The sequence below is a fragment of the Scomber japonicus genome, chromosome 20 (genome assembly GCF_027409825.1).
Source record: "Scomber japonicus isolate fScoJap1 chromosome 20, fScoJap1.pri, whole genome shotgun sequence".
Lineage (NCBI taxonomy): Eukaryota > Metazoa > Chordata > Actinopteri > Scombriformes > Scombridae > Scomber > Scomber japonicus.
Window position 1 is genome coordinate 26,648,691 of NC_070597.1, and position 25,360 is coordinate 26,674,050.

At 38.5% G+C, this 25,360-nt stretch overlaps 2 protein-coding genes across 2 annotated transcripts; one reads left to right on the forward strand and one right to left on the reverse strand.

Moving 5' to 3' along the window:
• Nucleotides 1–1,033: 1,033 nt before the first annotated feature.
• Nucleotides 1,034–12,680, forward strand: rac3b (Rac family small GTPase 3b). The gene is made up of 6 exons (XM_053340965.1): nucleotides 1,034–1,168; nucleotides 4,831–4,902; nucleotides 8,166–8,283; nucleotides 8,986–9,048; nucleotides 9,681–9,840; nucleotides 12,116–12,680. The coding sequence occupies exons 1-6, from the start codon at nucleotides 1,134–1,136 to the stop codon at nucleotides 12,244–12,246; spliced, it is 579 nt and encodes a 192-aa protein (XP_053196940.1). The 5' UTR covers nucleotides 1,034–1,133; the 3' UTR covers nucleotides 12,247–12,680.
• Nucleotides 12,681–16,939: 4,259 nt separating this feature from the next.
• dcxr (dicarbonyl/L-xylulose reductase) lies at nucleotides 16,940–24,765 on the reverse strand. The gene is made up of 9 exons (XM_053340963.1): nucleotides 24,656–24,765; nucleotides 24,336–24,411; nucleotides 22,315–22,412; nucleotides 21,142–21,296; nucleotides 21,011–21,053; nucleotides 20,824–20,923; nucleotides 18,589–18,653; nucleotides 18,206–18,323; nucleotides 16,940–17,134 (listed from the first exon to the last, which is right to left on the reverse strand). The coding sequence occupies exons 2-9, from the start codon at nucleotides 24,385–24,387 to the stop codon at nucleotides 17,031–17,033; spliced, it is 735 nt and encodes a 244-aa protein (XP_053196938.1). The 5' UTR covers nucleotides 24,388–24,411; nucleotides 24,656–24,765; the 3' UTR covers nucleotides 16,940–17,030.
• Nucleotides 24,766–25,360: the final 595 nt, after the last annotated feature.

Sequence of the window (25,360 nt, forward strand, 5' to 3'; positions counted from 1 at the left end):
TCAGAGAATTATGTGTGTGTGTGTGTGGGGGGGGGGGGGGGGGTACAACAAGGCAATTCAAAGTGCCTTACATAAAACATAAAAGGAATCATGAAGCAATATATAATAACATTAAAATACAATTAAAAGGTTTTAAATTGGAAATAAAAACAGCAGAGTAAATGTTACAGTGTGAGATGGAGTGAATAGCAGCAGCTTTGATTTAAAAGAAGTGAGAGTTTTCTGGGAGTTCCTTCAGATATGTGGAGCATAAAAAGTGAACAGTGCTTCTCCATGTTTAGTTTGGACTCTGTGGACAGAAAGCAGACCTGTCAGGTGATTCTTCATCATGTAGCAGAAGAAGCAAAACATATATTTCCAAAAACAATCCAAAATGGTGGAAACATTTTCGGGCACAAATGGGCGGGGCTTATATCAATTGTATCAGCTTTTTCCAATAAATACTGTGCAAAAATGATATTGACAATTCTCACTGATGAGCTATTAGCCAAAACACCTAATAACCGACCACATGGTGGCGCTATAGATACTATGTTTTAATATGTTAAGTATTGTTACATGGGGCAGCTGTTTTTAAAATATAGATTTATATTATCTTTAAACAATCAATAGATCCATATTTTCTATCATAAAATGTAATATGTTATACTTTTTTACAGTTCTGACCTTTTAAAATGAATATAAGATTGCAGGCATTTGGACTCATGTCATCATGATTATTCATTTATTTGTTTATTTCTGATTTCATTATTCATTTTTTGTCAATATTTTTTATTTAGATATTTTACCTTTTTGTGATTCTTAACAAGTGATCGTTTTTTTCTTTTCTATGAGTGATGAAATGATATTAATAGTAATAACGTCCTCAGGAAAACAATTGAAACGAATCCGGAAGTAGAAACAGTGAAGCCCCTTCCTCTTCCGCTGCTGATTCATCTAGTCCGCTCTCTGTCGCTTTAAACAAACTCGGTATTTTCCGGACTCTCTCGGCACAGCTCGTCATCGACCCCTTTCACTGCGGCTCCATCGCTGAGCGGACTGGCCCGCTGCTCTCATCCGAGACCTCAGCGCACACTGTCGGATCTATTCAAGCACCAGCGCCGGCTCCCTGAAAGCCTCCAGCGGCTGTCCAAATGCAAGCGATCAAATGTGTGGTGGTGGGCGACGGGTAAGAGCATCCTTACACACCGCAGCTCCGGCTCTTTTTTTCTCCTGTGTGATTCAGTGATGTGTCCACGGATGGATGGATGGATGGATGGAAGGAAGGATGGATGGATGGGAGGATGCTATGTAGGAAAAGGGGCTGGGGCTCACCGATATGTCGTCGCCCTGGTTTTGTGCGGTGTGCTGGCGGATGCTCGACAGCTCCTCTGCTTTGTGGTTTGTGTGTTCGGGTCGATCGCATCGTGGCCTCCCGCTCATCGTAGCTGTGGGAGCGGCGAGCGTCCGGATGATATGCGGGAACACCTACACGCCTCGTAGGCCACTGGAGGCAGGCTGAAGTGCTGATGCACGCTAAGGAATTTGTGGCCCTGTCAGTAGCAAACAGGCCCCGCTGCCCTCATTCTGTTCTCACTGAGCGTTTCTTACTGCATGTGTCAATACGAACACTACATCTTAATATCAGGCCTGCTTGTTGATTAAGACCAGGAAAAAACCATGTCAATGTATAGAAATTAAATATGTATAGACATTTTTAAAAAATCTCCATTGAATTATTAATGTATAATGCTGCTTTGTCAGAATTCTTCAACCTTTTCAAAATAAATGTAGGATTAATTAATGTGGGTTTGACACTGAGCCTCTTCTACAGTACAGTACAGCAGTGCTGTAGCTTATATCACATATGTGCAGGAAGACATTGTTCTGGATTCTCAAAGGTAAAAACATATCCTAAAGGGACATTCCGTACACTTAACACTAAGCTTTCTAAAGTCTTAAAATAACAGCCTCAGTGTTATGTCATAGTTTCATTTCTCATATCAGGGTTATGTCAGCTTAGGTTTGGAGATGACATGTTTTTAAGAGAAAGCCTGCATTACAGACTAGAGGTGAGGAGTTTTGACAGAGGTGGGGGTGTTTACAGTCAGGCTGGGTCTAAAGGTGTGGTCGCACTCATCATAAAGCGCATTTTTTGCATGTGGAGTGATTTTGCAGTCTGTGTTCAGTCCCCCCGCGCCCCCCTGTCAGCATGCATGTGCAGAAGAAATCAGCACCGAACAGCTAGCAGGTTATGCACTGTGTGTGTGTGTGTGTGTGTGTGTGTGTGTGTGTGTGTGAAGGTGTGGTTAGACAGATATGAATGTTTGCTTCTCTGTATTTGTAAGATTTGGACTGCTGAGCTGTGTTTATTCCCCTCAAACAGTCGGTGTACCAAATATATAACAAGTCTGTTTTGTGCTTCAGTAGAAATGTTTTCTACTCTCAGTGACGTGTCTACACTCTGCAGGGGGAATTTGCATTTATTTTCAGTCGCTTGTGTGTATCTGTTGATATTATATGCAATCTTTCAGTCAGTGTTCAGTGTGGCAACATAGGAACTCCAGTTAATCCTGATATCTTCCTTTTTCCCTCCTAATGCATTTATAATTCCCTTCAAAGTTAAGACCTGTAATAGTCGATTAATTGATAGATCAGATAATTCATTTTAATAACTTAATAGTCATTTTAGTCATTTTTCAAGTTTGATGGATCAGACACTTGAAATCATCACTGTAGGCTCTAAGAAGTTATAACAATCATGCTTCACTATTTTCTGACATTATATATAGACATATTTATTAATAGAGAAAATAATCAGCAGGTTGATTAATAATGCAAATAATCTTTAACTGCAGCCCTACACAAGCTGAACTATTCTCAACCCACAGTTTTTCTCAGTTTGTGCCATCCGGTGCAAATTCACCTCTATTTGCACTCACTTCCCCTACTTCTGTGTATTTGCCTCATTTACAATTCTCTTCACACTCTGTCTGAACACACTGTGAGAAGTCACACTGACGGATCTGAGAATTTACCAGGAACTCCTTTTTTATTATTTTCCTTCAGACTCCTGTCATTCTCCTCTAGACTAGACTCATAAACCACCAACATTAAGAGGATTTTTCATTTAAGGTGTAACATCTCCAACTTGTACCATGTACACTCTTAATCTGAGCTCACTCCTACTGCAACCTCACATCTGTTTTCATCATTGAATTGAATTATAAAGAAATGATGCCACGTAGAACACAATCTGAACACACCTTAAAGTCTGTGTAAAGTAAGAATAAATATGTGTTCTGAGTTTGACATACCACAGAAAAGTGTGTTGTTAACCACCCTGCCAAATTTGAATGATTAAAAAAATCACCAAATATATGAAATTAGGCTTCAAAGTGTAAAAATCAGCCTCTTTCTCTGCTCCCAAATGTTGTGGGAGTGCCCGCCGAGTCTGCTGAAACCCCGCCCCCTACCAAGTGTCACCTGTCAATCAAAGTCACCACCTCTACCAAAAACATGGACGCTACGTCTGAGAGCTTTCTGCTGCTAACTCAGTGGCTAGCTCGGCGGCTAGTTCAGCGGCTAGTTCGGCAGCTAACTCTGCAGCTAGCTCAGCTAACTGGCTAACTGTAGACTGTAGTAGTAGTGTGTGCTGAATGTATTTATACCTCTACAGAAGCAGGGGTGGGTTTATGATTTTCAGACCCTCCCACTAAATCCTGAACACAGAAATGTTGAAACACAGTTTGTGAAGCCTAGCTCCACAATTCAAATCTAAATGGTTGAAATGCTTTTTACACCTTTTTTAGAAATACATTTATGACCTATTTAATGTGTTTAGAAGAAAATGTTTGAATTCACTTTACATGGTTTACAACTTGTACCATGTACACTCTTAATCTGAGCTCACTCCCCCCACTGCAACCTCACATCTGTTTTCATCACTGAATTGAATTGAATTGAATTGTATCATAAAGAAATGGTGCTACATAGAAGAATTCACTTTGTATTCAATCTCCACACACCTTAAACAAGTGACACAATTGAATTGCATGATGGGAAGTGTAGTATCCAGGTTTTTCTTAGTTTGACCTAATACAGGGGCTAAAAGTCAAGATATCCTGGCCTGTGTTTCATGTTATAGTTGTAGTATGATACCATCAGAGTGCTGATTTAATAAGAATTCTTCTTCCCTGTAAAAAATGAACAGATGAATAGGAGCTGCTAATATTAAGGCCTGCACTCTTTCTCATCCTCAATCTGTCTGTCATGCTCTCCATCAGAGCCACATAAACCCACTGACCTCAAATCAGTCTCATGGCACCCTCACACATATTGGCACTCTGTGTGTCACCACCATTTGCTGTGTCTATGGAGACATGCACACAAAATTGCCCGTTACATCACGCATGAGCACACAGCCAATACCCGTCTATGCCACCACCAATCTGTGGGGGCATCCTGTGGCTTGTATAGTACAGTGTGGGAAGGGGGGGGAGTTGTGTGTACTGTATGTGAGCAGGAGAGAGGTAGGTTGTGCCTGTGTTTGTAAGTGAGTGAGTGAGTGAGTGTGTAGTGGAGAGGGGGTGGAGGGCAGTGGAGTTGGAGGGGAGGGGGGGGGGGGTGTATCATAGGGGGCTACTTTGTCCCTCCGGCAACATGAATGTAGGCCAGTGTCTGTGTGGCACTTAATGAAAGAGAGTAGCTGCCTGCCTGCACATACAGTCCGTATCTACTCACACATACAGTCCTACACATGTAGTTTCAGTATACAGATGTGTAAATGTCTATGCAGCTGGATTATCAATCTGTGCTCATGTGTTGTCTCCTCTCCTCTCTGTTGTTCAGGGCTGTGGGTAAGACCTGTCTGCTGATTAGCTACACCACCAATGCCTTCCCTGGTGAATACATCCCCACTGTGTAAGTAAAGCATACACTGCACATGCACGCTCTCATTGTTATTTGATATAAGCAGTGGTTTCCTGTTAAAGCACCGTGCTAACCTTTAGAGCCGGGTAACATGACAGTATATGAGATGAGATGAGATGGTATAAATCAGATCTGTGATGGTGTTACTCCACTGTGGCTGATTCAAAGAGCTTTGAGTGGTCAAAAAGACTAGAAAAGTGCTATAAGGGCCATGCTACCATTGGTGCAAACTGCTGTCCCCCAACCAAAAAACTAATTTAAAAAGCATTTAAGTTTATAAATCTTCGATGTTTACAAAGATCTTGCTAATATCTATTGAAACCCCAAATAACCCTAATATTTCAGATAGCAGTAAGTTTAATATATATATATATATATAATCATCATTTCTGGGTACTGTTGCGAGGTGTCTGTCCCCAACATTAACGCTTAAATGTAAATGAGTGAAAATGATACTGAAATCATTTTTGCCAATTTTTCCATTGTTGTTTCTCAAAAGATCTTTTTGAACTTTTTGAAAGTTAAGTACAAACAAATACATATATTTCTCTTTTAATTTATTTGTAATTCAGGAAATTTTATACAAAAAAACGCTGTCGCAATTGTTATGTCACTACTGAAACAGTGAACATTTGAGTGTGTGTCTTTTGTACAGTCTATGGTGTGGACTGAGACTGATTTTAGCCACAAACCTACATTTTCTATCAGGAAGTATGTCTGTCACAACAGAAACATACTGTAAAGTACATTGAGTTATCAACTAAGATGTTATGGTAGTGTTTGGTTTAATGTGTATTAAAACTAATGGATCTGAAGTTTGCTACAGTATAATCAATTTTAGCAAAATCCAATGAATTGCAAAAATGACACTCAAAATATTATTCCAATTTGAATTGTTATTGTTTTACCTCTGAAAACATTTCAATAGATAAAAAGATAAAAATAAACAAAAAAATGAACAAGTTAATATAACCCTTTTTATTATATGTTGTGTGTTTTGGTAGTGACACATTTTGGGAAAGGAAAAATATTCTAAAACTTTCTGAAAATACAATATGAGGATTAAGTGTACAATTACTACAAGTGTATACTTTAGATATTATATCATCTGCACACATAAAAAAGATTTGTGAAAAAGAAACATTTTTTCCAGCATTTTTCCCACGCTGACTTTGCACCAGCTCAGTAGAATGGTCCATATAAGTCCAGTCCATTCAATGTTACAGATTTATGGCAGACTGAGATTTTTATATATTACGGAACAAATTACAGCCCCTCCTCAAAATATATCTGTTGTTTAAATGAAAAAACTGTAAACTATATTTACAATTGTTTAACATAACTGTACATTATCTTACATATCTAATTTTATTTTAATAATCTTAATCTATATATCTTTCATAATTGGCACATTTGAATAGCTTCTCATTAGTTCACAGTGGTCTCCTCTCTCTCCTTCAATGATTCTCTAGACTGTAAATAAAGGTTGAATGAAGAAGAAGTTATTTTGTTTGTCAGGTATTTAGTCTTTCCTGTCTATATCATCTGCAGCTTTCAGCCATGTTTTACAGTCTTTATCAGAGGATTGAGTTTACTCAGTTGTCATGGCGATGGCTTAGTTATCATCATGTTTCTAAAGCGTCATATATAAACAACCTCCCAATTGATTTTCCTTAAAAAAATCACAATGTATATTGATTTTGTAACATAAAATGACATACTGTATACTATCATAGATGACCTCAAGTATATTGCTCTCTTCCATCTGTGTAATAATGTGCTTTAGATTACTGCACGTCAATTTCTTTTTTTTCTTTTTAACCCATTATTGAATGGGTTTTTTCTACATTTCTAGGAAGATGTTATTTTCTAGAATCATCATGGGTTGTCTGGTTCTGTACATGGCAGTAACATCTTTCATAATATAAATGTGAATGTACATATTTGAATAGATGATGACCACACACACACAAGATCAATGATTTTAATGTATTGCTGACATTTTGGCTACAATTAAACATACATACACCACCTGGTGGCAATCTACAAATAGTGCCACAGCAATCAAAAGGTGTACCTGAGTTCATTACAATGACTAAAATGCATTCACATTCATTCACATATATTTTAAATGAATATTTGGGACATTGTATTCATCCATTAGATAGCACCAGTCATTCATGATCAGTATCTTAACTCATAAACCACATTTGTGACTCAACATTACAAGAAATATGTAGTTAAATAAATACTTTGACTTGGTGATGGTGTCACTGATTGTTGATTTAGCAGCAGCTGGTGTTTACATATTTAAGTGTGTATCTGACACCTAAAAGTCACCTTCAGAAAGGCCAAAAAACAGTATGGTTAGCAGTAATATTAATCAAAGGACACATGCTAACAGTTTCCCTTTGGTTCCAGTCTTTGTGCTAAGCTAAGACAACACGCCTCAGACCTATCTGTGTTGGAGGCACAGAGATCAAATAAAATCCCATCTGACTGGTTCTGAGTTAAGATATGCATGTTTCCCCAAAGGTGGGAGTGTTCCTTTAATTTAGGAGCCAAAAGTTGATATTCATAGGTCAACATTCTCGATCGTTGGCTGAGTAATGCAAGAAATCAATGAGTTGTTTGTAACTGGAAGAATTCCACTTGTGTTTCTGGAATAGTCATGCATGTTCTTTACTATCCATATTTGAGGATGAATAAATAGATAATAATTAGAACCCATTATGATTTAAACAAAGGGAAAGATGAATTAATAATGATTTTCTGTTAGCATTCGAAAACTACCATGATTTTTCAGCAGCATCACAGCGGCATGGATATGCAGTTAGCCACAACAGCTAATCCATCCTGTGTTTACTTGGTTAAATTCTGAGACAATAGTTTAAAATGTTTTATTTAAAACCGAAGTTTATTTGGAATGCTTTGCTTATGTTACTTGCCCCAATTCTAAAAATCTCTTCTAAGATCAGAGATCCAAAGTTAGTGTTATGTCCACATTCAGAATGGCCAAAATTTTGACAAGAACCAAGTTACAAAATACTGAAATTTCCCAAAAGAAAGACAATATATTATTGCGTAAGGTTATTTATGTTCTAAGGCTGGATCTAATCATTCACATTCTTACAGACGTCTGTGATTTTGATGTGTTCTTACTTCTTTGCTCTGGTTTATCTTCAGTGCACTCATGTAGGGAATAAAGAACATGTAACTGAATTTGACTAAGTGAAGTATCCATCCTCCTGCAGCTTTGACAACTACTCCGCCAATGTGATGGTGGATGGGAAACCAGTGAATCTGGGCCTTTGGGATACAGCAGGACAGGAGGACTACGATAGGCTCAGACCACTGTCTTACCCACAGACGGTATTCAGAAACCTTTTCCCCCTGCCACACACACACACACACACACACACACACACACACACACACACACACACACACACACACACACACACACACACACACACACACAGTTACGGTTATAGTGTAATCAATAAATCATTACATTTTAAAGGGTTGGACACCACAAAGTGTCTGCTATGTATTCAATGTCCACAGTTGGACTTCCAGCTAGGTGACCTGTGTGTCATGTCTCTCCCTAGTTTACTCCCTAGTAGTCTGCTCTGTATGTCAAATGTACAGAAGAGGATTAGGACCACTGTGGGAGAATTCTGACTTTCTGAGAAAAAAATCAGAATTCTGAGAACTAAGTCTGAAACACAGATATTTCTCCATGTATCATACTTAACTTCATAAGGTTAAGTGATATATTAGTGACATACAAAGTGATATGATGTCACACAAAAGTCTTTATCAGCATGTAGTGATAAAACAAGTGTTAGTTATAGTAAAATAACTAGTCAGTGAATCCCTGACTAAGAATTATTTGAGGACAGCACACTTTAGAAAAAAGAAAAATGACTTTAAGTGTCAACTGAAAATTAAGAAGAAACATTTTTGTAGTTACAGGGAAACACACACACTCTTCTACACACACACACGCACACACACACACACATACACAGATGTTGCTCTCAACTAGCCATGTTTCTGATTCTCTCCCAGGATGTGTTCTTGATATGCTTCTCCCTGGTCAGTCCGGCTTCCTTTGAGAACGTCCGAGCTAAGGTCAGTAGGCTGACTGGCCCCCCCTCTCCACCCCCCTTTGCCCCCCTCCACGCCGAGTCTGACCACTAGGAGGCATATCTTTGGCCCACCTGGCTTATCACACAGCTGCCCTACCTATCCAGACCTCAGCTTAGAACCCTCTAGATTTGAACCGATTCCCCTAATGGGATGAAGTACAGAGAGAGGTTATAAGTCAAGGTCTGAATGAGTTCAAACACTGTGCAGAGTGAGCGTGACGGCCTGCTGTGGTTTCATCTGCTGAGCATCATGAGACGCTCACATATGAAATCACACTTTCCTGACGGTCCACACTCTCTCTCTGCAGAGTCTGGGTGCTTCTCGTCTGAAGGGATTCTCTCATCATGTGATTGTTTATTGGAGGTTGCTTTGCCTGAGGATGTTTTGTGTTCATACAGTTATGCTTCCATTCAAACCGTTCTATTACAAATAGCCTTTTCTATTTCTCCTACTCACAAAATCTGTTGAATGTCATCGTAGAAAGGCGCTTGACGCTCTACCCGTACATCCAGCTAACTGTTCTCTTTCTCCTCTCTCATTGACTCTGTCCTTTGTATATGCAAATTGTGTGGGGGTGTGTGTGTGTGTGTGTGTGTGTGTGTGTGGGGCCGTAGTGGTACCCTGAGGTGAGACACCATTGCCCCAACACACCCATCATCCTGGTGGGCACCAAACTGGATCTGCGAGATGACAAGGATACCATCGAGAGGCTGCGGGACAAGAAGCTCTCCCCCATCACCTACCCGCAGGGCCTGGCCATGGCAAGAGAGATTGGTGAGGCTGAGTGGACCAATGTGCACTACTGGATATGTTTGCTATGAAGATTCAATCACTTATTATACTTTATTTTGCTACACATGAACAGTGATTAGCCTGACAATCAATGAGATCAAATGTAAGGATGCAAATCAGGTCAATGAAGATGATTCAAGAAGCCAATATTACTCTGTCATACAGTAAGAATGCCAGACATGTGCTGTGTTCACATTTAAGCAGAGTTTGATCAAGGAACCCCCTCCAGTAAGAAAAGGCAAGCAAAAAAAAAAACCTTAAAGGCGGTATATTCCACTTTTTGTTGTTTTCTGTTACTTAGATCAGAGATCTGTGCTAAACATGGTCAAAGTTCCAAAGCTTGAGGTGAATGTACTATAGGTAGAAATACTCCCATCAAGTCAAAAGTCAAGGCTTCAACCTGTTCTTGCACATACCCATAATGCATCCATTTCCTAGCCTATGGTTGCCATGGTTGTTGCTAATGTTTTCATTCTCCACACCCATATGTCAGATGGGATTTAGCTCTAACGTGTACAAAAAAGTAGTGAAATCCTACTACTATATTTAGTTTCTTTCATGGTTTATTGAGATAACCTCCCGAGAGGCCCAATCAGAACAGAGTGGGCTCATCAGGAGGGGGGCCTTAAAGAGACAGGAGCTAAAATGGCCTGTTTTACATAGTATAGGATGGATGGATGGATGGATGGATGGATGGATGGATGGATGGATGGATGGTTGGATGGATGGATGGATAGTACTTTATTTATCCCCAAAGTGACATTCCTTCATTACTGCAGCTATCACATAAATGACACACAATGACCAAAAACACATACAAGCTACAAAAATGTGTGAATACAGATCACACTTAACTAAATAAAAATAAGCACAGTATATTAATGTGTTTTTAACTGTAAATCATGCAAAGAGATCCAGTAGAGCCACACTTGATGATATTAGGAGGTAGTTAGCCTACCTTAGCATAAAGACTGCAAGCAGAGGGGAAACCACTAGCTTGGTTCTGTTAGAGAAAAAAGCTGGCTAACAGCTCTAAAGCTCACTGATTAATGTGTCCTCTTTGTTTAGTCTGTACATTAAGAGAAATGTGAAGGGCCACTTTCATGCCAGACTGTCTGCAGCTTCTTGAGCTTCTTGCTCTTTTTTATGTAGGCTACTTGGGTCAATAATAACAACAATCAATAGTTTTTTTTAAACAGACCCCATAGTTATTAAGATATAGATCTCTACCAAATGGTTGAGAAGTCCCTTCATGGTAAATGAAATGAAATACATTTACAAATACCAAAAACATGTTTATTTTATAGTAAATAGTCTATTTTAATTACATTAGCTAGCTACCATAAAACAACCATTCAACTGTTTGGTAAAGCGTGTTTTTAAAAAATGATTTGTGAATCTGGAGTCAATTTTCTCTTTCTCGCTTCCTGTTTGAAGGCAAATAGAGAAAGCATGCTACTTAAAGACTAAGTGACATCTAGTGGATTTTTCTAGCATTACACAACTAAACTGAGTGATAGAGATGGCTCAATCAGGTTGAGTTAAGTTCAACACATTTTGAGATATGAGATATAGTAAATCAGTAAATTTTCACTCTTGAGTCATTCTGGTCTCAATCTCTGAGTTCAGTCCCTCTAATAAGTGTACTGGTAATTTTTTTTAAATGATTGCTCCGTTAATAAGATTAGACTTATAGTAGCCTTGACATCTGCCTGGAGGGCATTTGATTAACAGCTGTGATTGACAGTTGGTTGACCTGCTGCTCTGTCGCAATATTTCACAAAGTTTAATGTTACTTGATTGAAAAGATGGTGTTGACCAGAAAGTTCAACTCTGTAGAAAGTTCAACATTCAAACCAGGAGACAACACATCTCACTATGTCTATCTGTATATGTAGTCAATGGTTTGGTGCTATTGTGTCTGTACAGAAACCAAAACCAAGACCTGTGCTCAGGTAGTACTGGGTGGATGGATATGTTAATAAAGTTATTAAAGTTTGTCAGGAAATAGTTCCAGAGTCTCTACAGAGTTACAAATGAACCTTCCTCAATTCTGACACCAAAGCAGTTTTAGGGTGAGGACGTTTCAGATGCTAGTAAAGAATCCACTTTGTTTGGAGCATCCTGAGGCTCTGTGAATGATGACTGCTTATATTAACTGTCTCCATTTAAACGTCCAAAGCCGTTGCTGTACTTGAACACGACAAGCAGTATCACTGAGATATGTTTCCCATCATGCCTTCCTCCTGGTCTTCAGGTGCTGTGAAGTACCTGGAGTGCTCCGCGCTGACCCAGCGAGGCCTGAAGACAGTGTTCGACGAGGCCATCCGAGCCGTGCTCTGCCCTCCGCCAGTGAAGAAGAGGGGGAAGAGGTGCACCATGTTCTGAGGAGGAAACACTGCTGAAACACTACACTACATCACCATGAACAACAACCACTACTTCTCTGAGAGGATGAGAGAAAACTAGCGAGAGTGAGTGTGCACTGCTGAGATTGCTTTCTTTATATTGATGTTTTTTCAAAGCGATATTGGTAACAAGACCAATATTTAATCTGATTTTTTTACCATTACTAAATAGGTTCATAGGTTCTCTGTGAAAGACATTTACTGTCCACCTACTTTGTACTCATAGAAACACATCAAGTTGCCATGAGGGCTGAAAAAAGGTTTCTATTACTCGTCAACATCCCTTCTTTCTCAGCCATGCTTGCTTGAATTAATGCAGTGTTGACTAGCTAGAAAGTGAACTGTGAATATGCCTTCAGGTCTGAAGTTACCCTCAGCTTCTGATTTAAGATCAGCATGGTGAAACAAAACGTCACACTGGCATCTGTCCACAGTGACAGTGAAACCACTACTGTCTGAACTCACAAAAAATCATAAATCGAGGAGTAAATAATGTGGCCCTTCTGTTAGAAAAGAGAGCAATATGTTGTAAATTCAGTTTTATTAGAGCTGGGTCTTTCCTATTAGTAATAATAACATTGTATTCACTCCATTCATTGCTGGGATCTGGAAATGTGGCGAAACATTTTAAGAACAAAGTCTGACAGGAGCAGTGTTAGAAGTCTGTGCTTATTTAATTCACTGATTCATATGTACTGTAATATAATAGAAAAACCACCTCTGGCCCTGAGTTAACACCTGGTAATATTACCTGTAATATATGTGTTGATATTATGCCTATTCTTCAATACACTTGTAACAACTCAAACCAATTGAAGTACAGGAACAAAGGGGGTTCAGTAGGTTCCCACAGCTGACTCTTTTTCCCTGGGGCTGCAGCAGGTTAATCTGAACTTGACAGTATCGACTGAAATGAGAACTTTAAGGTAGCTTTATTACCTGAGCTTGAAGTGTTTATCTTTGTCAAAACCTAAGTCATTTTGCTATTATGATCTCAAATCATTGTTTCAAATCACACAGAAAATCTAGGGCCAGGTAATATATGAGTGTAGAAAAACACACAGAAGACTTGAAGTAGCTCATTTTTGCCCCTGGGCCACCTGGTAGGTTAATCTAGCTTTGGTGAATGGTAATATTGTTTTGCCATCCTACTGTCATCAGCATATTATCATCAGCATATTATCATCAGCATATTATCATCAGCATACAACATGCAATTTATACAGTTCTGTTGTGCAAAGAAAGATGATTAGAAACATTTCAGGTGCTATCTTTCAGTTTGACATTGAGTGGTTTAGATCATGTGGATGAACTGTCAGATAAACTGCTCGCATTTGATTTGGTGAGTACAATGTTATTAGTACCAATAATGATGGCCAAAACAATGAATATTAAAAAAACAAGTAATAATAAAGTAGACATTTCCTTTCAAATGATAGGATGATAGGAATATATGGCAGAGACTCAATGTAGTGTTGAAATAGCAGTCAAAAGTAACTCGGGTGAAAGCTACAGAAAAAGCGAGTAAGTGGACCTCCAGTTAACACTGATTTGTCAAATTACCTGAAATTGTTTTACTTTTTAATGTGTTCCTCCAACACGAATGTGTTCTTTGTTGAGACTTACTGTAGTCACACATCTGATGTTAGTCAAGTGTCTTTGGGTAACTTCATCTAACTGTGAACATGTGACAGACGAGCATGCCAAACATGGGGGCTGTAAAACCTTGCTGCCTGAGTTCTGCCTCTGAGTGTGGAGGAGCTTGCATGGGTCTTAAAATATTCTGTCTTAATTTATCCCATTGTTTAGATCTTGTCTCTGTTCCTGTGTGTGTGTGTGTGTGTGTGTGTGTGTGTGCGCGTGTGTGTGTGTGTGTGTATGTATGCGTGTGTGTGGATGAGCTCGTGCTGGTATCGCTGAGACAGAGCTGTTTGACAGTTTGGGGTAGAACATAAAAGACAGTATTGTTTCAAGCCAAGTTTTTTAGTGTCAAGTTTTTTGGTACTATTTCATATTGTACTGTAGTAATACACAAGACTTTTCAACAATTTGTCAACATTAAGAAAGATAAATGACATCTAGTGATGTACAGAATAATCCTTAGAAAAGGAATGCGTTATGAATATCTATCTACATGTACCTGAATATTTAGCTTTTAAAACTCTAAAACAATTCAAACTAAAGGGATTATAGTCACTCATGTTGAAGTTAGAAGTGTTGCTAACAGTGTACAATAAAGGGGCCAATCTTTGTGGAGTTTGTCTGTTGTGACAAACAGTGCAGATTGCACCTTTATGAAATGCATTTCTGTATGGTTGCTGGACTGCAGTGTGTCTGTCTCCCTCGTGTGGCGAGACGCAGCACTGCAGTTCACTCTGTCACGCTGTCTTTGGTTGGCATAGCAAACTGTGTGGTTGAATAATGTTGTGTGGTCCTGCCTAGCTAAGGTGTCGAAATGTAGCTGAGAAACGCAGCAAAAAATTCTAATCTACTATTGCATGGAAGTTCTCTGGTTATTTGACCCACTGTAATTCTTAGGAGAGGTTGTATGATGAAATGCATTGGCCATGTACGTATGTAATGTAAGATGACTTGTATACTTGTTCCAACTGTTTGTCTTATTTTTTATTACTTCACATGTCTGTGTGGTGAAATATTTCAATTTTTTGTATACTAAATACAAATGTATATGTAAGTTACTCTGTTCTCTGTCATGGTTTATTCTCCATTACACTACACTATACTATACTATACTGAACCACATTATACTATACTATACTATACTATACTATACTATACTGAACCACATTATACTATACTATACTATACTATACTATACTGAACCACATTATACTATACTATACTATACTATACTATACTATACTGAACCACATTATACTATACTATACTATACTATACTATACTATACTGAACCACACTATACTATACTACACTGAACCACACTATACTATACTATACTGAACCACACTATACTATACTATACTACACTGAACTGCCTTCTCCTCCTCTTTATACATGAAGAGTTACAATGTGGGCATACAAAGACAGACATAAACAGACTGCTCAGTAATGAAATCAAACTCTGAGCAGATACATTTCAATAAAGGAGGAAATGGTCATTGTTGCTTTAAGTAGAATGTTTCACATTAACAGTACTGGAAGGAAGAACAATAATTGGTAGATTACAGCTTAATTTAGACAGATGTGTCCTTTACAGAGGAGGCAATTAGTCAATTTAAAGAATAGTTAACCAACAGAAGATTAATCAGCACCTATTTTAATCTTTTTTTAAACAAAATGACCTAACATTCTCTAGTTCAACTTCTTCAATGAAGTGGTTTCCTGCCTTTCTTTGTCTTGTGTGATGGTAAAATGAATATATTTGTGTTTTAGACAGTTATTTAGATAACTGAAGCAATGTGAAGAATTGTAACATTTAGACTTTTTCCTAGTAAAGTACAAGTAAATGTTTCATCAATGAACCCAGAAAATATGATGCTAGAGTTGGTCTTGCAGCTTCCTGTTTGGAAGTTAAAGGAGAGGTTAAGGGTAATATCAATGAGATGATATTCTCCACATATAGTTATAATAACAAGGGAGAACTTGTGTTTAAGTCTTAACCAACTGTCAGATTTATGAAGCCTTTACTTTATTTATGAAAACAAAACAAGCATTTTACTGATGTTTCTCCATCCAGACAACATAAGACCAGGAGGATCTTATCTTAGTCCGTAATACAAATAAAAGTTCTCAGCTAAATGTTCCCAGATAAGAGCTGCTGAGAGCTGAAAGAATTCCAAAGCTAAGAGAAGGTTGACCCTGTTGCTATGGATGACATCATGCTTCATGAATGAATGAATGTAATCATTGTGTCTACAGTGATTGGCTGACAGGTGACAGGTCTAAATGAGAGAATGTGAAGTGAAACATTAATCATTATACTGCCGGTCAAGTCAAATAAGTTCAAATAAAAGGACATTCAAATGACATGAAATTACAATTAAATGATTATTATTTCAAATCAAACTACATTAATTTCAATTGAAATGAAGTGAATTTAGATTTAATTACAATTCAATAATTACATTTCATTTAAATGATTAAATTATATAGAAAATTATATGGAAAATGAATCAATTATATGTATCAAATCAAATGATAAAGATGAGGAATTCAATTGAGATTAAAGGTCTCTTAATGTGGACACTATTGTCTAATGGTATCCAAAACATTCAGTCTAACTTATATCTTCAAAACGTAGCATATTTAAAAGTTTGCTTGCAGGTCACACTGGCTATCTGCAGGTTACCTCAGTCTGTGGACTCTGATCACAGCAAATATTGTTCTACTGATTTGTTCTGTAATCAGAAACAAACTCCAGTTAAATTAAACCTAAATTAAATTCTGCCATTGTTTAGTAGAAAGAACAGTATTAACAGTGACATCTAGCAATAATAAATACATGACAGCACCTTAAGACTCAGGCTTTACCAACATTTGCATATACAGTATTCTAAAATAAACCTCTTTACCATCACTGCACAGATTGTTCCCTGTGTAATCTGTACTGACACTACTGAGAATGCTTTCCAATTAATGGCAAAGGCAAGTGGAGAAAAATGCAAATAACACAACAAAGCTACACGCTGGTTGTACAGTGTGTGAGTTTATTTAGTGAATGGACCTGTGTGTGAATAACACAGTCAGGTAATGAGACAGGAGCTCTGATGTCACTCATGTTAGTTAACAGCTCAGGAAGCCTCCGTCCACTGGCAGACTGACTCCGTTTGTCATGTTGCTCTTATCACTCAGCAGGAATAAAATACTGTTCACCACGTCTTCCACCTCTGCACACACACACACACACACACACACACACACACACACACACACACACACAGGAATGTCAGTTAACACCTACAGCAGGTTAGAAAGTTCAAAAACTGACATTTCATACCCACGCTTGTAAAAAAGATAGGATTTAGATGTGATTGCACTCTGTAGCTCTGCTGTCAAAGAAAACCATGAAGAGAATTGATGGTGAGGCTCGGTGCAACAATGACCAAGTACATGCTTAGACATCAGTGCAAGAGAGGACACAGCTTTTAAAAGAAGACACAACAAGGGCCACCCAAGTCCACAAAACATATAGACCAGAGAGGCAAGGCAAGGGTGAACAGCTGCTCCATTGTTCCACAACAGGGATGGAATCCACATTCCTGAATCTGAATCAACCTTCAGCCTCCTTTTCAGCAGCCTGATATGAACTCACTGAGGAGGCTGAGCAGTGTGAGCCCACCCTATAGGTTCCTTTACAAAGCCCTTGTACTGGGCTTTAGTGCTGAAACTATTTCTACAAACAGCAGTTTTTCCAGCATCCATTATTTATGTGTAACCTCTCAGGCTGTAGTGCAGGTTGGCAGTCATTGAGCACAGGTTTTAGCACAGTGGAAACAAACCTGGTACCCTCAAGTGCTCAACTAGTGTATGCTGTATATAATATAAAGATAGAATGAATGCTGATAGCTATTTAATTAGGATATTTTAAGTTTTGTTTGTGTCTTTGTATGATTTTCTTAACAGTCTGCTACTTATACTGAGCCTATTGTATTGTATAATGAGCACCATAAATAAATGCCATAAGATGCATTATAATAAGATGGCATAAATCCACAACTTGTTTTTACACTTTGCTTTTTTGAACAGATTCAACTAATGACAGACAGAGCCAGGCTAGCTGTTTCCCTGTTCTCTGTCTTTGTGCTAAGCTAAGCTAAGCTAAGCTAAGCTAACCAGCAGCTGGCTGCACCTGCGTATTAACTCTCAGGGAGAAAGTGGATAAAGCATATTTCCCATGTATTGCAGAATAGAAGAATAAAAATGAATGAATGTATTTTCTTCTGCCGTGTGTTACTGACCTGCAAAGCGACCCAGGGGGATACGGGACTTCATGCCCTTAGCTTTTTCGGGGTCACTCCAGCCTATGCGACCCATCTCAGTCATCACCACTGTGGGGTTCACACTGTTCACCCGAATCTGAGCAGAACACAACACTGTTAAACATTCTGTTAAACATTCCATCACTTTAAGATAATTTAACAGAGGAAACAGATACATTGATTGTTTAATATTCAGTTCTACATAACTCCATTAATTCTATTAAAAACAATCTATTATTATTCATATTATTCAAAGTATTAACACTAATCGTAGGGAGAGTGGAGCAGATTTGATAAGACAGGATGATGTTTACTGACAGTCAGTAAACTATCCAATTATCAAGGTACCCTCTCTATCTGACCTGATGGGGTCCCAGCTCCAGGGCCATGACTTTAGTCAGCATGTCCAGTGCTGCTTTAGTGGCACCTGAAGGAGATGAAGACATAGACAGAAGGATAGGAGCATCATCATTTTTATTCAGGCACTGGATCAAACTTTTCTCCTGTGTCTTGGCTTTGTGAATGGTAGTTTGACAGAATCATCCTATCACATCTTACTGTTTTCATGTGTGAATGAAGGTGTGGACTGAATTGTCATCATGTGAACAATATGGAACATCAGTGGAGGCAGATAAAACTAAGTGCCTGTCCTGAAACCTACACTTATATACTAATGATAAAAGAATAACTACTAATGTGATGCATGATTCAAAATGCCTGTTGAGACATCATGAGAGGGAATGTATGAGAGCTAGGGTTGGGTATCTTTCACATTTGAACTGATACTGGTGTTCGGTATCGGTTTGGTATGCCTGAAACTAAATCAAAATATCCCAACCATCTAGAAAGTTGGGTTCATTCTAGAAGGTTGGGTTAATTAACAGCTAGGTTTGTCATCTGTAGGTGTAGAAGCTACCACTTGGCAGATATTGAAACACTGGAGGTTGTCACTGGCAAGTCCTGAATACCAGTGTTACATCTCCATTGTAACCCCAATCAGTCGTCTTCAGGTATGCTTTTAACCTTCACCTTAACCCCAACCAGCTCACCATAACCATAACCTGACTCCAACCGCGGATGTGGTGCTATGAGAAACACCATTTTGAAATGAGGGGGACAACTTCGACATAACACCGACCCTAACTGACGGAGGAAAAGATCATGACAATATAAAGAGCTGTCACCTGAAGACCAGAATGCATGCATGCACCATAATACATTTTTTAGTTTGAAGTTACTAAAAATGTCCTGTGTCCGTGAGAGTTTGGTTTTCTGCATCAGTTTTTTAATGCGCATTGATAAGCTGTATTTCTCCCATCCCATCTTACCTCAGCCTACAGTATATTATATAGTTTATTTCATCAGGCAAATTGCAGGATTTTTATTGACGCTGCTGCAATCCTCTGTGGAGACACAATAACAATAATGATAATAATAATGCTAGAAATAAGAATAATCTCCTTTACAGGAGATTAAGGTCACACATCAACATAAAATTGGATCATTTATTCATAAAAATCATCATTCTTCTGCCGTTCTAACAGACAAAAGCTTATAGATATTTACTTTGTAGAAATATTTTTGTTTTCAAATAATATTTTGGTTTTCAGAGATGGGTCTACACATGGCTTCTTTGCTTTAATCAACCTGCATCTGAAGATGGTGAGGCTCTCTCAGGTCAGTAGCTGCTGGTGTTCATACTGTTAGAAAGCATCTCTCTTCAGATTGGTTGCACGTATAATAATGTCATATCAAATGGAAACAATAACAGATGGAAAATATCACAGACGCATGAATCATAGAGAACAACAAAAAACTCCCCCGCGAAATGAAGAAGCTTTCCATAGGTGATATTAATGTGTAATAAGGGAACTGCGGTCTGTATGACTGTGGCAGCGGTCAGAGGTATAAATGTTTCATTTTAGCACCTTATGGGCTTCAGGAAACATCAAAAATACATATTCAGGAAAAGTGACTGTTGATAGGCTTGTAGTTTTTTAGTTATTAACATTATAAAAACTCAAAAGGTTCTAGTGTTAAGGGGACAATATTCCACTCAGGACTGAACCCAGCTCATGTGTTCAACTCCAGAATGATGCGCGTGAATGTACCAAAACTTGGCACGGTAAAGAGACTATTCAGTGCCTTCAATAGAAGGATATTATTAATTGACATTAAGACATAAACGTCTATGGAGGTGCTGTCACAACCTCTGTGCTGCTGGACAGGAGTTATACACTCACACTGAATCCAACATGTCATCAGCTTCAACTTCTTTATGTCTCATGATTACTGAAAAACTTATCTAGCACTGTCTAATACTGACACTTTCACCCTGCTATTCAGGGTGCCAAGAGACTGAATGAGCAGCAAAACTAGACACAGCAGCCACTGGGGAGAAGTCAAACGTCATTGCAAAGGAGTCAATAGATGATCAGGGAAAAGCTCAAGGAGCAGATTCACATCTAGAAACTATCTTTAAACAGAGGCACAAACTGCATTTGCTGATAAAGATTATGACAAGATTATGGTTGACATCAAAAGCTAGAAAGTGGAGCAGGTGAATGTTGGCACACAGCTGTTCCTGTGTTACTCACAGTAGACAGTGTGATCTCTGAGAGCACACTGTGATGCCTGGCTGGACACGTTGACGATGGAGCCTCCTGATCCTCTGGCCTTCATACCACCTGCCACAATCTGACAACAGAACTTTGTGTGATCAGTAAAAGCCAAGAATACACAACATGCAGGTGTAGTGATATGATTCTGGTTCTATTATTATACCTGGGACACATGCAGCACAGCTTTCACATTCACACTGAATGACCTGGAGATGAAAGACACCTTAAAACAGAGTTGATTGAAACAGCTCATTGTACTGAGGGGTACAGGTGTGTATATTATATTTGTCTTACTGGTCAAACTGGTCAGGTGTGACCTCCAGAAATGGCTGCAGGTTTGCACAGGCGGCATTATTCACCAGCAGATCAATGGGACCAATGTCCTTCAGGGAAGCCTCTGTGGCCCCCCAGTCTGCCAGGTCCACACACACCGGGGTGATGGAGGGACACTGTGAGAGGATGAGATAATAGTTTTGATTAAAGGCTTTGATAGACAAGCAGTATTGATCTATTCTACAGTGATCATGTGGAGTCACACAGAATCATTTCCTGTTAGCAGTAGTCCTGTTGTGCTGTGTTGTATTACTTGGAAACTCAGGAAACTGCATGTTAAAAATACTAGTAGTATTCCTGATTTCATCTTAAAACTGCACTTTTTCATGTACATGATGGTGCAATATAAGTATTTTGGATATACTACTGTACTTAATTCCAACTGTGCTATATGTGTGTATATATATATATATGTAAGTGTATATATATTTATATGTGTGTATGTGTATGTACTATGTATATATGTATGTGTGTGTGTGTGTGTGTGTGTGTGTGTGTGTGTGTGTGCGTGTGTGTGTGTGTGTGTGTGTGTACGTATTTTTACTTGAAATCAATGCAAAAACAATATAAACTCAGGTATATTATCATTTGACACCAATATTACTTTGTACATAATGTTACTATATTTTTACTATTTTTTTACTACCAATGTTGTTTGTTTTATTGTTTGTGTACTTATTATTTATTATTCTTTATTATTTTTATTGATGATCTTCTATTTTCTTACTGTCCACTTGCTGCTGCAATAATGTTAATTTCCCCACTGTGGGACTAATAAAGGAATATCTCATCTTATCTTAATCACTAGTAGAAAATCTGTTACCGTTGGAAACATGCAGGGACACATGATGAGAATATACACAGGTTCAAAATATTTGTGAAAACCTCTTCAAGCTGATTCATGCAGTCTTTAAGAACACTGAAGAAGAGGAGGAGGAGGAGAGACAATAGAGGAAGAGTATGAGCAGAGCAGTGGAGTGTAGAGTAAAGTTGACACCTCAGATGATAATGAGTGGAGAGATGGAATGACAGATCAAACAGAGGAGGGGTTGCAGGGGTCAGAGGTCAGGTACAGAGACCCTTCAGATGGGTTGTGGTGTGTGTGTGTGTGTATGTGTGTGTGTGTGTGTGTACCTCCTGCACCAGACTGCTCAGGTCTGCCTGTGTGCGGGTGACGGCCGTGACCTTTGCCCCGCAGCGTGCCAGAGCCAGAGCCGTAGCCCTGCCGATCCCTGCAACACAAAACATCCATAAACACAAAGACTTATTACAGAGTGGAGCTGCTGCTGTGACACCAGAGCTGACACACACTCACTCACACACACACACACACACACACACACACACACACACACACACACACACACACACACACACACACACACACACACACACACACACACACACACACACATTCCACACATGTCTCACGCTTTGCCACACTGCATTCCAGGAACAAAGCGTTTTTATTCCATTTTCTCACTGCGTTGGACTGAGTTTGGGGGAGAGTGTGATCATCTCTTCTTCATGCGTGAGGCTCAACATGAATGATTCACAGGATTTTGTGGTTCAATAATAAATTCTGGATGATTAAAGACACTTTGTAGGTTATAAAAATGTTTATTTTCTATTTCAGTCACCATATTTTGAATTAAATTGATTCATTTAAATGATTAGGATTGTATCACAACTTATTTAACCATCAAATGCAACTGCAGCATGGAGCATTAAAAACGATCAAGCATTTAAACTTGACTAAACTTGCCTACATATTTAAAAAGACTTTAATTTTGGTGTTATGTTATTATCCCATTTGTTTTAAATATCTATTATGAATATCTCAGATTCATAATCTTGTTTACTTATTTATTGGTTGAATAAATCTAAATGATTCCACTTTTAGAGTATTTACTGTCATTTATTCAACTGCTGACATTCAGACAACATGTAACATTTCATAACTCTGGCTCACATGATGGAGGAGAAACTATCATTTGATATATTTGTTTAATTAGGTTGAAATTAAACAAATACAAGCAAATGATCTAATAGGCTTAAGAGCCTAGTATGTTTATTGATTACTTCAACCTAAATAATACAAAACAACATAAATATAAAAGAAAAAGTTTTGATCCCTATTTATAATAGACATTTAAAACAAATATAAGATAATAAAACCCAAAATGAAATATGTTGGCACAAAGAAGCTTTAACCCAATGAGAATAGTGGTAGTATCTGATTGAGAATTGACCTCTGCATGTCAGATTATTATCTAGAGAGAATCTAAGAGTTAGTTTCAAAATAAGACCTGAAATGATCTGGTTGCAACTGTATCTCATACATAAAAGTAAATATTTAGAAACAGTTGATTAAAAATGAGAAGCTGAGTTTCTTGCAATAAAGGAGCAGATGAGGAGCGAAGATGTGAGCGGCTAAATGTGGAATAATAGGGATCCAAGAATAAAGCGCTGAGCACTCCACACTACAGTATCACTGTGAGAATGACTGTATCCACAATAACATATTACTTTTATCTGTCAGGTTCAGCAAAGCCATGTACGTACAAAAGTCATACTGATGTTTATTAAGGACTTTTATTTACATGTTTTCAAGTATTTTGGAGGAACATGGTAAAGATTGGTCTCCAATGAGAAACACAACACACCTCCATCATATAACACTTCATTGACTCTGAGTTTATATAGAATATTATTATAAATGAATTCAGCTGAGGTCCCAGATGTACACAGTGTCTATGTATTCATTATGTTTTATGCATCTTATATGTTCAAGTCTGTGATTGTGTTCAGTGTTTCAGGCTGCAAGATGAAGAGAAGAGAATAACAGACAGTGTTCTGTATTTGAGAAGTTACATTTATATAGAAAAGACAACACACACACACACACACACACACACACACACACACACACACACACACACACACACACACACACACACACACACATTACTACAATTTGAATATTTAAATGACTTTTTTGGATGAGTGTGGGGGAATCTGGAGCCACAGTACCCCACTTCCTACAGACTGTGAGGGTCTTGCAGTGTTCCCCTCAGCAGCCTGATGGTGTCACTGTTCACACTCAATACATCTGTGTGTGTGTGTATTTGTGTATTTGTGTGTAGTTTTATTACCCTTTCCTGCTCCGGTAACCAGAGCTCGTTTGCCTGCGAATGAAATCTCCATGATCGGTGAGGTCCGAAGAATCAGCTGCAGACACACACATGAGCACACGCACACACACACACACACACACACACACACACACACACACACGGTTCAGTTAGTTCAGTGGTGAGCAGACATCGATCATGTGACTCTGTTGTCCAGTCTGAACTACGACTTCCCGATCACGCGCGTAGAACTTCCAAACACATTGCTACATTGCTACATTAATATAATGACTGATAATAACTATATCTATGGATGTAAAGTAGATGTTGGAAGTGATCACCTGCAGAGCACACAGCTTCAGTCCAGGCAGCAGGCTGCAGGAAGTTCCGCTGGGCTCAAAGATGAATGTTGCAGTTAATGCAGAGTTAATGTTCAAAAGATGTTTTTCTTCCAGGTCAGTTCTGCACTGTCACTGTGAACCATGCTGTGAACCATGCTGTGAACACGCACTATCCACCGTGAGATAGCAGCGGTCAGTCTATCAATGTTACATTATAAACCCTGATCACATGAACAGCTGATCCAAACGGTGATCACTGCTATTATCATTTCTTCTTAATACAATACATTAATGAATGTTTGCTAGTGCTGATCACATCCCTTATAATAATAATAATGCACTTTATTTATACCAAACCAGGAGTTTAATGTTAAACAACAGCAGTTGTAAATCCAGTCATGATGCTGAAAGAGGACAACCTTATCCTGCTGAATGATTTTAACCCCTTCAGTCCCAGTCAGTGAACGTCTTGTTATGCAGCCAACTCTGTTCAAACCCACAAAACTTCTGGTGCAAATTTTACAAACATACCAAATCTGTTGGGTATAATTTGTGGGTAAATGATGCATCAGACAGGCACATAGAATATTTCCATTTGATGGCGTGGTGCAGCACACACTCTTTGTTTATCTTAGTGGAAACCTGAGCTTCAGTGAGTTTGGTGGAAAAACTAAAAAATGTAAATAAAGCAAAGAAAACCACATG